We start from the raw sequence: 17,111 nt of genomic DNA, 5'->3' as shown, positions 1-17,111 counted from the left end.
CCGTGAGTAAAAAAAAAAGACTCCGCAAAAACCCTTAATTTAAGGAAAGAAATATTTCATAAACACATAATTATTATACAATGGCCTGAAAGAGTATCTTCTCCCGAATAGTTAGATACCATATTTGTGTGGTATGTTTTCGCCCTGGATAATCAGTAGGTATTCTTTGCCGGGATGTAAATTTTGATTTTCGCTAAAGTCATGACTGAAAGGAATGAATCCAGATATCAATAATGTTATATTCCTAAATGAGAGACCAAACGTATTTGCGAAGTCCTTTACAATGAAATTAGAGAATTGATACTACAAAGTGTTATTAACACATTATAATTTAATTATTGAAAAACTGTTTTGTAATGAATTTTAATGCGACCCTTTTAGGAGGAATGTCATTGAGGGTGACACTATGAACTTCACGCTTTTGTATTTTTCTTAATAGTTTTCCCTTCATAATGCATACTTAGATTGTAATCTGCAGTATCTCTGTTATTACCACTGCATTGCTTACATAGATTTTTGTATTCTATTGTACTGTATCATACTGTGTTTGTCTCATTGTTATTGAATTTTGATATGTCTCTTTTGGTGTGAGCTAGGATATAAACAAGTGGAATGCCTATGGCCGTCTCACCTGCATCACGCGGTTCAATATAGCAGCAGTGCTGACTTTGAATACTACTCTAACTCACACAAGATGTTCAGTGATACATGGTTACTCTTATGTCCACTTTTTATGAACGAGACCAATAAACTTACAGAGATATGATGGTTATTCAACAAAAAACCCCAACATAGCCAAAGTTCATTGACCTTACATGACCTTTGACCTTGATCATGTGACCTGAAACTCGCACAGGATGTTCAGTGATACTTGATTACTCTTATGTACAAGTTTCATGAATCAGATCCATAAATTTTCAAAGTTACGATGGTAATTCAACAGATACACCCAATTCGGCCAAAGTTCATTGACCTTTGACCTTGGTCATGTGACCTGAAATGCGTACAGGATGTTCAGTGATATTTGATTACTCATATGTCCAAGTTTAATGAACTAGACTAATAAACATTCAAAGTTATGATGGTAATTCAACAGATACCCCCGATTCGGCCAAAGTTCATTGACCCTAAATGACCTTTGACCTTAATCATGAGACCTGAAACTTGCACAAAATATTCAGTGATGCTTGATTACTATTATGTCCAAGTTTCATGAATCAGATCCATAAACTTTCAAAGTTATGATGGGAATTCAACAGATATCCCAATTCGGCCAAAGTTCATTGACCCTAAATGACCTTTGACCTTGGTCATGTGACGTGAAACTCATGCAGGATGTTCAGTGATACTTGATTAACCTTATGTCCAAGTTTCATGAAATAGGTCTATATATTTTCTAAGTTATGATGACATTTCAAAAACTTAACCTCAGGTTAAGATTTCGATGTTGATTCCTCCAACATGGTCTAAGTTCATTGACCCTAAATGACCTTTGACCTTGGTCATGTGACATGAAACTCTAATAGGATGTTCAGTAATACTTGATTAACCTTATGGCCAAGTTTCATGAACTAGGTCCATATACTTTCTAAGTTATGATGTCATTTCAAAAACTTAACCTCAGGTTAAGATTTGATGTTGACGCCGCCGCCGCCGTCGCCGCCGCCGTCGGAAAAGCGGCGCCTATAGTCTCACTTGCTTCGCAGGTGAGACAAAAAAACTGAAACTGACATTTTCTTTAAAAAAAAGAATGCAAAAATAATTTGTACGCGTGATCAGTAGTAAGAACCCCCTCACACCTGATCGAATGTAGGCGGACGAAGGGTGACGAATGGGAAAATGCACGCGAATTCAACGAATTAAAAAAAAAATCCGTCAAATCATGAGATAAGTAAGTATTGTCAAATTTTATCAACGAACGGTATATAAGCGAAGGATAAATATAATATGCGAAGGATATCGATTTTTCGTTTCACCTCTTTGAGTAAATTGCAGCCGAATGCGAACGAAGGGTTGATACAATACAATAAGACAAACGAACAGTGAGCAATTGTTGAGATGACGTGCGATTAGAAACAAAGACGAGGGAATAGATCGAGCGGTCTTGTACGTTTTTTTTTCATCGTGTTGCTTTTTTGGGATTCTTTCGAGATCGGTCCAATTTGGAAAAAGCGCGATGAGGACTATGCGGGACAATGACACACGAAGGATAAACGAACGATTACCGCAGACTAAATAAGAGGTGCGAATTCAAACAGATGACCAACGATTGTTGAATTCGTCGAGAAATCTTAAACATAAACATGTTCGACATTTCCTCGCGAATTTCAAAAATCGCAGCTGTTAGTTCAGAAGGTGTACGAACCCAAACACGAAGGGTAAATATGATTTATTCTCAGTTACCATTGAAAACGATTTTAAAAAATACCTTTCGCCAGGCATCGCAAGGCATCATTCAAGCAATTCGGTGAGGTGTGAGGGGGCCTCGAGGCCAAATTGCGTTTGGTATGTTCCGGACTCGAAGTGCTTTTAAAAGCTAGCGTGAGGTCTCGGGTATATAGCAGAGTAGTTGAAAATGCTATATACCATGTGAGTCAAAATAAAAAGCCCACCTCAAAAATCCTCAATTTTAATTAAAAAAAAAATATGTCAGGAGCATATAATTATTTTACATGACCTGAAAGAGTATCTTCTCCCAAATAATTTGATACCACTTATATGTGCTTAATCAGGAGTTATTTTTTACTGTGATGCAAGTTTTGATTCGCGCAAAGGTAAGGCATAGCTGCAGTGAATCAATTCAGTTACCAATGATGTCATAATCCCATAAGAGATAGTAAAACTAAATGCAAATCCCTATTAAAGGGAAATGACTTGAGAAATGATACAAAAAAGTGTTTGTTAAACCTGTTTTTAATGTTAATTATTTAAAAGGTGTTTTGCAATGGATTTAATGTAACCCTTGTAGGATTAGGACATCCTTGACATCTGGAGTCAATAATTGCAGTCGTGTCTTACTTTGGCGCAAAGGAACATTTACATCACTGCGAAGAAGACCTACTGATCATCCAAGCGTGATGATCTACCACATATATACGGTATCAAAATATTTGGGAGAATATAATTATGATATGTGTTCATAGTTTTCCCCATGAACTCAGGATTTATGATGTGTCAAGATAATTTTTATTTTACTCACGTGGTATGTGGGGGTGAGGGTGGGAGTATGTGTGTGTGAGGGTGTGTGTGTATTGTATTATAAATTTGTTTCTCCTGTTTATTCTAATGCTATTTCCATTGTGGTTTGGTTTGGTTTATTCACGATACAAATATGTAAATATAAACAAAATATACATTGTAAGATCAAATTAGTATTACAGAATCATACCATAAGTAATGAATATAATACAACATATAAAACTTATACATATCGTAGGGATGACTCGTTTCAGATGGGCTAAAAAATAATGCAGCCCATCTGTTCTTCCCCGAGGTCCCTGGAAATAAATATCTTAAATTAACATTACAATTTCAATGACAACATCAACATTGTGGATATAAGAAAAATGAGAATAAATTGAACTGAATATATTATAACTTTATTTATTCCCTATATGCTTATGTTTCTGAAGAAATGCATACGATAAACTCTGTCTTTATAATGAGCCAAATGATTCAAATATCTACAAGTAAAAATTAGCATACACATTTAACTAAAAAAATAACAATACTTCAAATTTCTCCAAGGTAAATAGAGAATTAAGTGGCATCCATTCAGTATTGATTTGTTAAACAAACCCGATATAGGACTAATATCTCTCAATTTCGCAATTAGGGTGGCCTTTCCTCCAAGCTTAATTTCATTCTTGCCCACGAGTATGTGCTATTTATGTACTGGAAAACCCCTTCACAAACCCCGCATTTTATGAAGAAAAAGTGTTATTGTGAGGTTGAATCATTTTATTCGTCAACATTTGTTTTTAGTATCGACTTCTGATGCGCGAATCATGAATGAAAGAATTTATTCAAGGAATGTTTTAAAAATGCACCATAGCAAAACTCAGCCCATCTAACACTGTCTGTGGCATAGCGCCTTTTTTAAAACTACTTATTTTTCTAGTTCAGAAGAAGGAAAAAATTCTCGAAAGTTTCATCGAGATAATTCTTCACTGCATTTACTTTACTTGAACTTCATTATCGGAACTTAAGTAAAAGGTAAGCCTAACCACTTGCACTTTAACAAAACGACAGGCGTTAAGAATGTGGTGATCGTCACAACCACGTCGTGGTTTCATAATCCTCGTGTGAATTTTCAGTCGGTTCTTCTCGGATATCTGACTGCAATTCGGATGCCTCATGATCCGATGTCTCCTTGTCGTTCTCGTTGGGTTTTTCATCGATCTATGACATAATGTTTGAAAAGATGGAGGGATCAAATAGAAGGTTACTCCATTAAAACGTAAGTGTGCACGACTCATTCGATATACGCACACACACATTTTTTCTTTTTTCTTTGCACGGGGTTAATTTATGAACCATCTATCATGGCTGGTAAACCTATGGTGTCAGTATTACAACATTCGCTTTAATATTCAATTTTTTTGTCAAAACTTTTTTCGACTTGGTTTACTTCCTTTCAATTACAGACAACCTAAACCTTTTACAGACCGAAAACATAGTATGTATATCATGCAAAACATGTAGTATAGACTTATACATGTATTTATGAACCTTATCAGTTAATTATCCACAAAACATGGGGCTTGTACATAATTAAGAATATTGTTTTTGTAGGTTGATATTGATAATACAACGAGCCTTAACCCAACCTCTGACCGAACGGTGAGGATAATTACATAGATCTATGCAACAGATTATTGTTATCACAACTGATTTTTTTTCTTACGCCGTGTGGATATTTATACTCCTTATGCTGACCATCTCTTCGTACTAGATCCTTCAAACATACGGGTAAACAGCACAGCAGTGAGTCTACAACATACAGCTTAAGACCAGGATCCACAGAGGCCGGATCTCCGAATCCTATAAAATAAACGAGAAATATATAGAAATTTGGGGACTTCAAGTATGCCTAACAAAATATGACTCGTGTACTGACCTAGCAACACACCTGGTTAATTGCATGTTCCATTGAAAGAACATTTGTTCTTCTTTGGAACTCAAGTTATGGCCGCCAGAAGTTGCAATGCTCTGAAGGCAAATTACTCAAGATTAGCCGAAAGAGCGCGGGGTTTTCTGTGTTTGTTTTGTTTTACCTGCAAGGATCACAACTGGGAACATTTTGATCGTCATTGTGATGGCAGTAGAACTGTCCGGTATCATCATGATCACCGAATATTACGTTGTATCCGGGTAAACCGCGGATTAGGATATTGGTTATCATGTTATCCGTGTTGCTCTTCGTAGAAAAATCGAATTGCACCTTCAATTTGAAACCGAGTGCACCTACGATGCGACTGATCTTTTTTTTTGGGGGGGGAGGGGGTACTCAAAAAGGTTATCTCAATTTCTATAGACAGACAACAATTTATTCAGATTTGATGGAAATAATGACATTTGACGAATCGTATCCCACGAGCCGCAAGTCTTCATTTAGAATAAACATATATGGCTGCCCGTAATTGCCAAATTGATTGATTTTTTAGTCAACTATTACGAATGATTGTAAAATATTATATCTGATACATGAAATAATAATAATGATGATGATAATCCGCTCTTTATATAGCGCTTAATGCATCGGAATAACGACGTGTCTCAGCGCTTTACAGATATATTATTACCCCGGTTATTGGATCCAATCAGTCATTCCCGCACACAATGTATGCACATTCTCCACTCCCGGGGAGTAACGGCCAGTCGCCAAGGAGGCGCACACAGTACTGGACAATCTACAATGACTTTTCACATCCTACCAGGTACCCCTTTAACACATGGGTTGAGAGTGGCAAAGTGTGGATTAACGCCTTGCCAAAGACGCCAGACCGCGGTGACATTCGAACAAACGACCCTCTGTTTACAAAGCAAGAGTCAGAACCACTACACCACGGCTCCCCCCACAAAGAAAGAAGCTGACAGAGTCTAACACTTGAACTAAAGTATAGATACTCCTTATTTTTTATGATTATTATTATCTATTTGAACAAGATATCAGTTAAAACGCAAAACTGCACAGGTGACCTGATGTCATTGTTTGGTCTAATGTTTTGAGCCCTTTGGTATGAAATAACTCGAAATTCGGGTCTGCAGAAAATATCAATGATACTAATAAATCCATTATGTTTGACTATAATTCAGTTAAAACAAACTTACCTAAGTGATCTGATTCAAAAGAAATGTGATTTACCAGAAACGGCACTTGCAATCATGCCCAGGGCTACTGTGACGACCAGTCCTAATGGTGCATAATATTGGTAGGATAAACGATACAAGCCTGCCAGAAACCTCCTGGTTTTCAAGAGAAAATAAAAATGAATTTTTACCAGAAGAACAAAAATACACGATAAATACAATATTGATATTCAATTCACGAAAGAATAATGTGTGTTAGAAGTAGTAGAAGTCATTTTTTTTTGTTAGGCTACTTACCAGAAAGCAAGCGCCGCGTCTTGTCAAAGGATAAACTGCCTGTCGCATTTTAACAGCCATATTCTCGAATTCCATGATTTTGATGTGTATATGGAGGAGACTATAAGCCCTGCCGATAGACTCTGCTCTGATTTTTTTCATCTGTATTATGACAACTCTGCTCACCAGGAATATTGATTACATATATTGCCATTTTCTTTCACTAGGGGCCCAACAGACCCCCCCCCCCTACACCCAGTGTAAATAAACAAGCTGAAAAATAATCAATGGAGTAGAATCAATCAGATTAATAGATTGAATATATTAAGAAAAAATAAAACACAAAAAATGACAATATTTCTAAATATCATTTAGAAATAATTAAAAGGATCACTTCATCACAGAGAACTAGGCCTACTGGTTTTTACGCACAATCTTTATATTACCGTCTTTGCGGGGCGACGGTTGTGAGCAATACAGTGGTTGCGGTCGTCGCCGAGATGTCGTCCGCTATAGTTGTTGCATTTATGTACTTGCACCCGCCAACGAGCAGGTGGTTGACTTCCCCAAGCGATCCTGACGATGAGACTGTGTATCCGAGCTTCAACCACACGACAACAATTAGGCCCAGCACGGCTCCGACCATGGTTCCCTGAAGAAAAAGATTTACGAATGACAGCAGACCGAATCACACCTCACTTCATCATAATCACCACATATCACTTTTGCAAGATCTTTAACTGCAATTAAAACCGACTACTTTTTCTACATTGAATTACACTGGTATTGGTAACACATAATACTTCTCTTTCTGTGCTCTTATGTCTTCTCTTCTTTCTTCCCCCACTACTTCATAGAGGGTGGCCCCTGCCCCCTATTTCCCCCCCTCATGTGATGTCGTGGTCGAAAACAAGTTAGGCAACTTAAAAAAAGGGAGAAAACAAACCTGAGACGAACTCCGATGAAAGAATACTCCTAGTGTGAATATCCCTAATACAATTCCACCTACAACTCCAAACAAAGAAATAGTTAGCTGCAAAGAAAAAGAACAGTAAATTATATCACAGAATGACTATTTCGAGATTGCTTAACCCATTGTCATAAGTCATTACAATTCATCAAATTGTAAGCATTATAAAAATGTACGCATTATAGCACTTCATGTTATTTGATTTTTTCTCGGTAGATTGCCTATATTTATTTGATTTATTTCCAACTCACAAGATATTCAAGTGTTCCAAATTGATGTCCCGTCCTTCTGGGTGGGTTAATACGTTGACTGTAAAATTGGTTCAATAAGAGCCCGTTATTGAAAGTAATTGAGTGAATCAAACTGAAATTGATATCATTCACCATGACCCGATTACACTGAATCTAAAATAGAGATCAATGTCAATCTAAGTTTGTTTGATAAATCGCAAATAAGACAGGCATATAAAAAATAATTTCAATTAAATTATCTTCGACTTTTACTCTATGCTGAATATTTCACATGCTGTGTGGAGAAAATATTAGCTTATATTAGAGGACTCACGGGTAAAATACTCTGATGTAAGCTACTCGCAAGTGCAGCAAATCCAAGTGATACAATTCCATAAAACAATGCTGTAAATATGAGTGAAAAAGAGAGACAATGTCTCAGTTAATCATCATAAACATTCATGGTAAACCCTTCTGATAGCTATTGGAAAAGGATTTTAAACGGATTCCAAATACACAAGAGAATATTTACCCAATAAAGCTTTGTTCCCAGTCTTTGGAATTTATATTTTAGACCGTATTACACAATCATGATTAACAGATTTATGTCGCTTTCGTACAATATAATAACAATGTAAGAATTAACTCATCTCTCGTGTTTATTAGCAAATCTAAAGAGTCTTAGAAAACATCACTAAGTACAATATGCGTCATAAATTATTTGCACTAACATCATTTTATCTTTTCTCTGGATTATTTGGTAATCATATCTAGGGAAATACGAAGCAAATACGAAGTAATATTAGTAGTAGTAGTACTAGTAATAGTAGAAGTAGTAGCAGTTGTAGTAGTAGTAGTAGCAGTAGTTGTAGTAGTAGTAGTACGTAGTAGCAGTTGTAGTAGTAGTAGTAGTAGTAGCAGTAGTAGTAGTAGCAGTAGTAGTAGTAGTAGTAGTAGTAGTAGTAGTAGTAGTAGTAGTAGTAGTAGTAGTAGTAGTAGTAGTAGTAGTAGTAGTAGTAGTAGTAGTGTAGTTATTGTTGTTGTTGTAGATGATGATACGGGGCTGGTCTTTAAAAAAAGAGGGGAGGAGGAGAAGAAGAAGAAACAAGAAGAAGAAGAAAGGAAACGAAGATAAGAACAAGCACCCTTGATATCATTGTCATTATGGTAATCATCAGAACTATCATTTTCATATTTCCAATATGTATAACTTACTTAGAATGCGTAGAATCCAGCTGTATTTATTGAGACTAATATTTGGCCAGAATGCTTTAAGAACGTCTTCTCCTGTTACCGCCGACAAAGAGGCTAGACCTGAAGAGAGCGAGCTGTCATTTTGAAGTATGAAAAAAATCAGAAGGGACATTCATCTAACAAACATGATGCCATGTTAATCAGGAGATGGTGTAATTAAGTTTTGTCCAAGCAGACATTGGGAGGTATCTTACTGAACTGGAAATAGCCCCTTCTATGGGGTCTCAGCACAATTTCTTCTAAGGTTTAAAAGAATATAGCTTCACGATAGTATTAGGAAGCAAAAATAGAATATTTTAATCACATAGCCCAGGAAAAAATGTATGAAGGTTGACGCTTAATTTGTTACACAAACACTAGGCACACACTTACTCACTTCTCAAATACCATTGCAATGTTTCCACCCTCCTATACATCTACTTCCCTTTCCCATCTCTGCCTTCCCCCTTCCCCTCCCTATCTCTGTTTCTCCCCCCTCTCTCTCGCGCGCACACACACAAATACACCCACACGCAAAGAGAGCTCACTGAAAGATCCACACACCCGCGCGACGATATCTCCATCCTCTCTCTCCCCTCCTGAACTCCTTCCTAAACCACCTTCCCCCATCTTTCTTTCTCTCCCTCTCTTTCGCTCTTTTACTCTCTCTCTCTCTCTCTTTCTTTCTCAGACTTTACTCCTAGCTCGTTTTTGCTTCTAACCTGATGGATGCAGCCAATATTGCTGAAACGAATAAACCAGGAAGTCCAGGTTTAGATGAAAACAGATCCATCACAAAGAAGGGCGTCAGCTGAGAAAAAGTACAGAAAAGCATCTTTCGAAATTTCATACTTTCACTTATTTCACCTTTTTTACGGAAATAGCTAGTCCATGTAGAAACGCCCTTCATTTCATGTACCATTGTGTTCAATCGATATCGTCAATACATTTGTCTTTAACTACGGTATAATAAGAGCTTCATTGCTGGAAAGGGGTATTCATAGTTATATATTGCATCCATATAAACAAACTAAAAAAATAATTAGGATTAAAAAAAATAACAAAGCACATGCACCCACACATACCTACTCAGTAAAATATAAGCTAGATGTTCAATTTCTCACCTGGTCAATATGCGAGATCTGTCCAACAGAGTAAGGATCGCAAAGGCTATAAGCAGCATAGACTACTAGGCCTAGTAATACACAGAGTGACACGACCACCACCTTTAAAAGTGATGATAACATGATGGCCCTGGTAAAATATAAAGCTCTACTTCAGTTCAAACTCATCTCAGTTAAACATAAACGAATTCAATCAGATATATGCAATTTAGGGGTAAATTGCCAATTCGTCTACTGCCAACTCGTCCACATGGTCTACCTTCATTGAGTCTAATACCATTCCGTCCATCCACATTTCGTCTAACAACCATTTGGTCCAATAACCGTTTAGTCCTATCATCACTTCCTCTAATCACCATTTAATCTATGACCATTTTGTATTATAACTAGTTGGTCTAATATCCATTTATATTTTCATCCATTTTGCACAATTAAAACTTAGTCCAATTAGACTAAATGTTATATGGACTAAATGGCTATTGGACCAACCGGTTATTAGACGAAATGGGGAGTGGACTAATTGGCAATTAGACCATATGGATAGTGGACGAGCTGATGGTAGACCAAGTGATAGTAGACTATTGGCGATTGGACGAATTTGCATTAGACAAAGTGGAAATAAGCTGATTTAGGTATGTCAGAGGACAATGGAGGAGGAAATAGGATATATATACACCCTGTCAAAATGGAGCGACTTGGAAGTGTCCCTGACACTTATTTCGTCAGGATTTGTGGCAAACAATTAGTTGGCGTATATATGTAAGTCAAGTAATCACAAAATGTATATAGATTATTTTATTTGAGTCTCATTCGTCAGCAAACAATGACATTTACAATTTGTGAGTCGAAACAATTTAACAAATATACGAATGTGAAGATCATAAATGCATGTACATTCTCAAAGCGGAGAGAGCGGAAAAGTTGGGAAAAAGGGTGGAGGGTGACAGTGTTTTCTTCTGCGAACACGCAGTCCCAATATATGCTCGACGGTTTCGGGGGTAGATTTACCACGTGCCATCCTTTTCAGGGAATATGTTTTCTCACATAACAAACTATGATACCTGCAACTCACATTTTTGCCTGTGTTTGTGATTGTAGACTTATGTACTTCTGCACGATGACTTGATTGGTTCCCATTGTACCTACTACAATGACAGTCATGCCGACTACTACTGACCATACTGTATGACGGACAGTCGGATCAAAACTAACCCTACAAGTCAGAAAAGAAAAAAATACTTTAAATAGCAAATATATCCCCACCTTTCCAACTTCATTGAATCCAAATTAATGATGGTCTATTAGGCAGTATTTCTCACAGTATATTACACATGTACATACCCATTGTTCAACAGAGAAGTAACTATCACATTAACACTTAAAAATACATCACTGCACTTATACATAAAACACTCAAATCTAAATTAAAGCAAAGAAATTAATTTTTACTAAAATATGTCTACGATCTCGTATATGTAACAAGTTGCTTTGATCGACATGATCAGGGAAATCAAAGGCCACGCGAGGTAATATTTAACGAAATGAACAGTTGAAGATAAATAAAATGTGTTGGATCGAGTTACCCGGAAATGGATTACTGGAGAGACTTTAGAAAAAAGAATTAAGGGGATGGGACATCGGGCAAGGCGTAAAAATGTGATGCACACGAATTCTCATGATGATAATAATCAAAGGCGGCGCCCGAATATTTAGGGCGACCTAAATGTGACGTCATAGTTTGTTTTCACTTGAATAGAAATAATATTGATCGAGTCTTAGGGCCCAGACCTTACTTTTCACTCTCTTATTCCTCCTATCTTGCGTTTTCTCTTTATTATTATTTTCCCTAATATTTCTTATCGTTTGTTATCATTAACCATTTGAAAAAGAAACAATGGGTCTGCCGCCCCCTGCCCTCCGTCAAAGTCCATGAAGCCCCCATGCTAATAATAGTGTAAGGAACAGAGTGCACTTTAAGGTGCAACTTCGCTCATTTGTATGTGCAGGTAATTTGTTTGTACCAAAGATCACGGGTGGTGTCAGGGTAATTCGATACGGGCAAGAGGACATGTTATAATTTAACGACCGATTCCCCTATCTGTGATATAGTCTTCATTATACTATTTATACGCTGCTTTCTTTTCTCTTTCTTTTTATCCTTTGTAATCTAATTAAACACACTAGCGGGGTGATCATCTCCAGTAATTATTGCCTCTGCTCAATGCGTGTTTAGCCGTATACAGGGCCGCGGAACGGATTTCAAAGTGTGGGGGTTGGTTGGCTGACCATGCAAAAAATCGCAATCATAAGGTAATTTTTACGTTTTTGTACACGGTTTGGGGAAAAATGGACCCCCCCCCCCCCCCGCTTCCGCGGCCCCTGGTATATGCATGTGGACTCCCTTGAAGGTTAGGCTTCATATACGTGTGCATGATGCATGCAATCTAAAGAAGATGTAGAGTAATTGGGGAAGGTCGCATCTATTTCGAGGAGTAAATATTAGGAAAAAGGCTTGCTCCATGTAAAAATATTCACAAAACATTGCTTTATTATGTCTTGAAAAAATGATGTTGTGTTATACAGAGAACACGTGGCTTCACTCAACCTATTTCCATGTTGAGGGTGTATGTTCTCATAATTCTTGGAAGACTTTAAGTGCCTACTTAATATCCTTGCAAAGTTATATCCCAAGATAGTTATTAAATTACAAACGGGAAACCATCAACGTCTTTCAGATTACGATTGCTTATGAAATTAAAAATGAAATAGAGTACTAAAGGTTAAATTGAATCAATTAATTGATAGTAGTATGACGTACACCGCTAGTTTGAAACGGTCGCTCTCTCGTGCTATTCGCATCACCTCTCCCAGTCCTCCGACCTGGTTCGTTCCCATGACAACGGCAGCAATGAGACCTAGTAGAATGATGATGGTCTGATGAACATCTGACCAAACGATCGCTCTCATTCCTCCCTGTGTGAAGAGGCCAAGGAACATGAAACAACAAAAGACAATTAAAATCTCTCATTATTCCCTCAGAGTAATTGATCGATATTGTGCTGTACTTATTGATTCCAAGGTGAGGTAAATGAGTATCTTTGTGAAATTGAAGGAATTGATTCCTCGAAATACATATTCGCTGTAATATTATCAAAGTCCCTTTTGAAGCGCAAAAAAATATGTTGTTCCATTGTATGTCATGTATTTTGTATGATAGAACTTAATGATGTAATTATTGTTACTATTAAAATGCTTACCGCATAGCATTATTAAATAGACAGTGGGTGTTATTCTCGTTTGTTCTTACAATTAGTAATGGGTTTAAACCATTCCATTCAAAGAAATAATGCTTTGTCCACACTTGAAATGCTATGGGTTTCATATTTCAGTGGTAACAATTAGGCCAAATAATATATAATATTCCTCAAAAGAATTGTAATCTCATATATTCATTTCTTCTCCTTTCACAGCAAAATTATCATCATCTTTATTGTTATCAATATTTTTATGAACGGGTGATAACTGCTAAGATTAAATTGAAATCATATATTATGATTATGACCAGTGTCCTCAAAGTAAAATAAATATATCTATGGATTCGGTTGATATAATGATGGTAAGCCTATGCCATACTCTCGCTAACCAATACTATCGAGTACCGATAAATACAAAAGATAAAATAGAAAATATTTATTCAGTCTTACCACTGTTGTAAAACTAAGAGCAACGACTAGGATTATGGTGTGACTCGCCCACAAATTGAAACCTGTCACTGTGAAAAGAAGAAAATGAAACACTTTATTGTTCTAATAGCATTATTGGCATGGATGTTAACATGGTAAAGATTTGATAAATATGCAAATTTGGTCATTTTTTCATATTACAGCACAATTTCCTGTATAATCATTCTCAAGTATTCCTCCTTAGTCCTGCCCCCCCCCTCCCAGCACCGTACACACACCCACACACACACATCCACTCCCTAAATAAAACAGTCATTGAATATTTCACGTTCTTTGGAATAAGAAAAATGAAAAATACACACTATAAGACCACAGCTTATGTCCAACAGTTAAGCAGCTACCCAGTATTTCAATTTACACATATTGATTGGTTACACTTTGTAATTCTGAAATACGTAAATTGCTTATACCCCAATGTTCGTTAATCCGAAAACGTAAAAGGGTTCGTTAATCCGACCATTTGTGGCGTTATTCCGAAGGTTCAATAATCCGAAAACGAAATAAGGTTCGATGTTCCGAAGATTCGTTAATCCGAAAACGAAATGAGGTTCGCTGTTCCGAAGATTCGTTAGTCCGAAAATGAAATAAGGTTCGTTAATCACTTCGTTTTCGGACAAACAAAATTTCGGAAATACGAATCTTCGGAATAACGAACCTTCGTAATAACGATGCTTGGAATTACGAATCTATGCGTATTGATTGGTTAATTAATATTGGATCTGGTGGCTATAATTTGCGCATGTCTATAGGCAGAAACTAATCTAAAAATCATAATGTGTTCCTAAACGAAATATACAAATTGTTAAAACTGTATGGCATGGAAATAAATAGGAGGACGCCTATAGAGATGTTAGTCTAAATCGGGGCTGTGATTTGATCATAGTAACACTGTACCAGCCACTTTTGTATGACACTGGTCCTCGAAATAAACATGCTGATTTAAGATTAATGTTCTTACCAGTTTGAATAACTAATGATGGCACATATAAAACAATACCGAGATATACCATCTAAAAAGAAAGAAAGAAAAGAACACATTAATTACGGACTGAGTTTTATTATAATTTGGCTTTATTAGAAAATGAAGGGGCATCTCCTTTGTTCACATTACTTGATATTATCTCTGATGAAGAGAGAATGACCAACTAGCCTACGAGTGTCAAATAAATTTCCTCATTCTGAAAAAAATAAAGTCAATGCTCTTTTCTGGGCAAAGATGTAAAAATAATATTTCTGAGTTTAAATTAGAATAATTTATATAATGCAATGCTGGAAATTGATTTTGAGGGGACGTTAAACAAAATAATGTGTAAGATTTATTCCTGTATATTTCTTTCACATAAAATTGCAAAGGGTAAAGGAAATCTTGTTTTTGATCAGCATAATGAACAGTCGTTAATGATCAATTTGTGACCCCTTGTGACGGCACACTTTTGTAAAACGGTTATAATGTAGCAAAATGTGCAATTTATCAAAATATGCCGTAACTTTGTTCAGACACAAGTTGGTATTCTGCCTCTTTAGATAAATAACTACACAGGGACAATGTTAACACATGGGTTCCAGTGGATTTGATACTAGCTCTTCATCATCAGGTCCATGTTCGTTGGGGGAAATGGATGTGGTATTAACAGTTTTAGGCATGTTAGGCGTGTCAATCAATATGAAAAGAGGGAGGGGTTTCGCCATTTCAGAAAACTAACGACCCAAAAATAGTCCCGCGCTGAAATGGGCTATTCGCCATATATGATTGGGTATATTTGAACATGTTTATTTTATTCGTTTTATATGAAAATGCATGCAAATAATCATTCAATAACTCACCATCTGTACAATAAATAGTAGACTGCAGAATACTCTCACAGTCTTGTTGAATCGAAGCTCTAAATACTAAGGCAAGAAGAGATTATTTATTAATCAATCAAACATTTTCAGCGTCAAAATTTTGCAGTAAATATCAAACATTTTGCAGATAATAGCTTGCAATGAAAAATATAAATTGTAATCGAATCCATTCAAAACACCATCATTCAAATCACAGAAACTGTATTTTTTTGCTTTTCCTTCAAATTCTATTAGAGAAAGTAAAGCTGATCTCGCGTTTCTTACCCACACTTTTTTAGTGCAAATATGGGCGATGCCCTAGGGAAGCAGTGACCCCTTTACTTTTGTTAAAGAAGAGAAAAAAATAGTGATCTGAGTCATACATACTAATCTTCTTATTCGATTAAAACAAGATGATTATAATTTAAAATTATCAAATCAAATGCCTTGGCGCTGCCCCTGGTCCAGAATTTCAATATTTAGAATATATTATATTTTGTACAATTATTTTATTAAATCATCATTCTGTAGATCCTCACCTCAAAAGCGCTAACAACGCCAATGTTGAAATACAAGGGCACAAACATCCGACAAACAATGGCACCACCGATTATATAAGCCAAACATATCCACCAAAACATGGTATTATACATATACACATCAACCGGGGTCCCAAGGATATTAATCGCTGCTGCGAACGGGATCGTCATTGACATCGATACGGGTATGACGTTTAGACGTCGACTGCCAAGAAGGAAACGTTCGGAGGTTATCCGATGTCGGCCACGATGACGGCGTTCGACGTAGGCAGCAACGAGTCCGATGACGAGCGACAAGACGAGCATGGTGATACAGACCGCGTAGTCCCCGGGAGTGAAGAGTTTTGATATTTTGTTGCTCTCCATATTTTCATTACTAAATATGAAACAAAACGTGGAACGTACAAATGAATAATATCGAAATACCATCCAACGTTCAATGAAATATTTATAGGCCAATCACAAATGATATAATCAAAGAAAAATCAGCAATATTAACTCAGGAGTGAAAATGAATAAATAATGCAGTCTCAAATTACTAGGACTACACATTTTAGAGCAGAAATTATTCAAAACATTTATTTTCTAAATGATATTAATATTTGTTTCTATAGAGCTCTACTTCGTGCTTACCTGCTGTTCTGTGTGCAAAGAAGAATTAGCAACTGTTCCCCATCTTTCGCTCACATCATCAACAATCATGACAATATAAAAATGTTGGTCTTTTTCGATTTTATCTACCTCCAAAGTCCAAGACTGTTTCAAGAACAAAAGACATGAATCATAATGAAAATGCCAATAACATGACTTATTTTGTCGTCACACAGGGCCGGTTATATTCTTATCATGCCTTATTTGGA

General features: G+C 36.5%; 2 protein-coding genes across 2 annotated transcripts in view; one reads left to right on the top strand and one right to left on the bottom strand.

Annotated features, from left to right (window-relative positions):
- The window catches only part of LOC121425898 (sodium-coupled monocarboxylate transporter 1-like), a 22,906-nt gene extending 22,353 nt beyond the window's left edge, over positions 1 to 553 (top strand). Inside the window, exon 15 of the mRNA XM_041621992.1 lies at positions 1 to 553. This exon is cut by the window's left edge and continues 610 nt beyond it. The gene's annotated coding sequence lies outside the window, so the exon portion shown is untranslated.
- A 2,733-nt stretch (positions 554 to 3,286) lies between these two features.
- LOC121426488 (sodium-coupled monocarboxylate transporter 1-like) lies at positions 3,287 to 16,966 on the bottom strand. Its single transcript, XM_041622817.1, has 16 exons — positions 16,885 to 16,966; positions 16,252 to 16,627; positions 15,713 to 15,778; positions 14,847 to 14,898; positions 13,850 to 13,917; positions 12,964 to 13,118; positions 11,218 to 11,358; positions 10,146 to 10,275; positions 9,744 to 9,832; positions 9,004 to 9,116; positions 8,123 to 8,193; positions 7,535 to 7,621; positions 7,035 to 7,240; positions 6,368 to 6,468; positions 4,907 to 5,043; positions 3,287 to 4,401 (listed from the first exon to the last, which is right to left on the bottom strand). Exons 2-16 carry the CDS (start codon positions 16,615 to 16,617, stop codon positions 4,273 to 4,275), a joined length of 1,911 nt encoding a protein of 636 aa, XP_041478751.1. The 5' UTR covers positions 16,618 to 16,627; positions 16,885 to 16,966; the 3' UTR covers positions 3,287 to 4,272.
- Positions 16,967 to 17,111: the final 145 nt, after the last annotated feature.

The sequence above is a fragment of the Lytechinus variegatus genome, chromosome 13, assembly GCF_018143015.1.
Source record: "Lytechinus variegatus isolate NC3 chromosome 13, Lvar_3.0, whole genome shotgun sequence".
Classification (NCBI taxonomy): domain Eukaryota; kingdom Metazoa; phylum Echinodermata; class Echinoidea; order Temnopleuroida; family Toxopneustidae; genus Lytechinus; species Lytechinus variegatus.
This window is presented reverse-complemented; position numbering and strand designations above follow the sequence as displayed.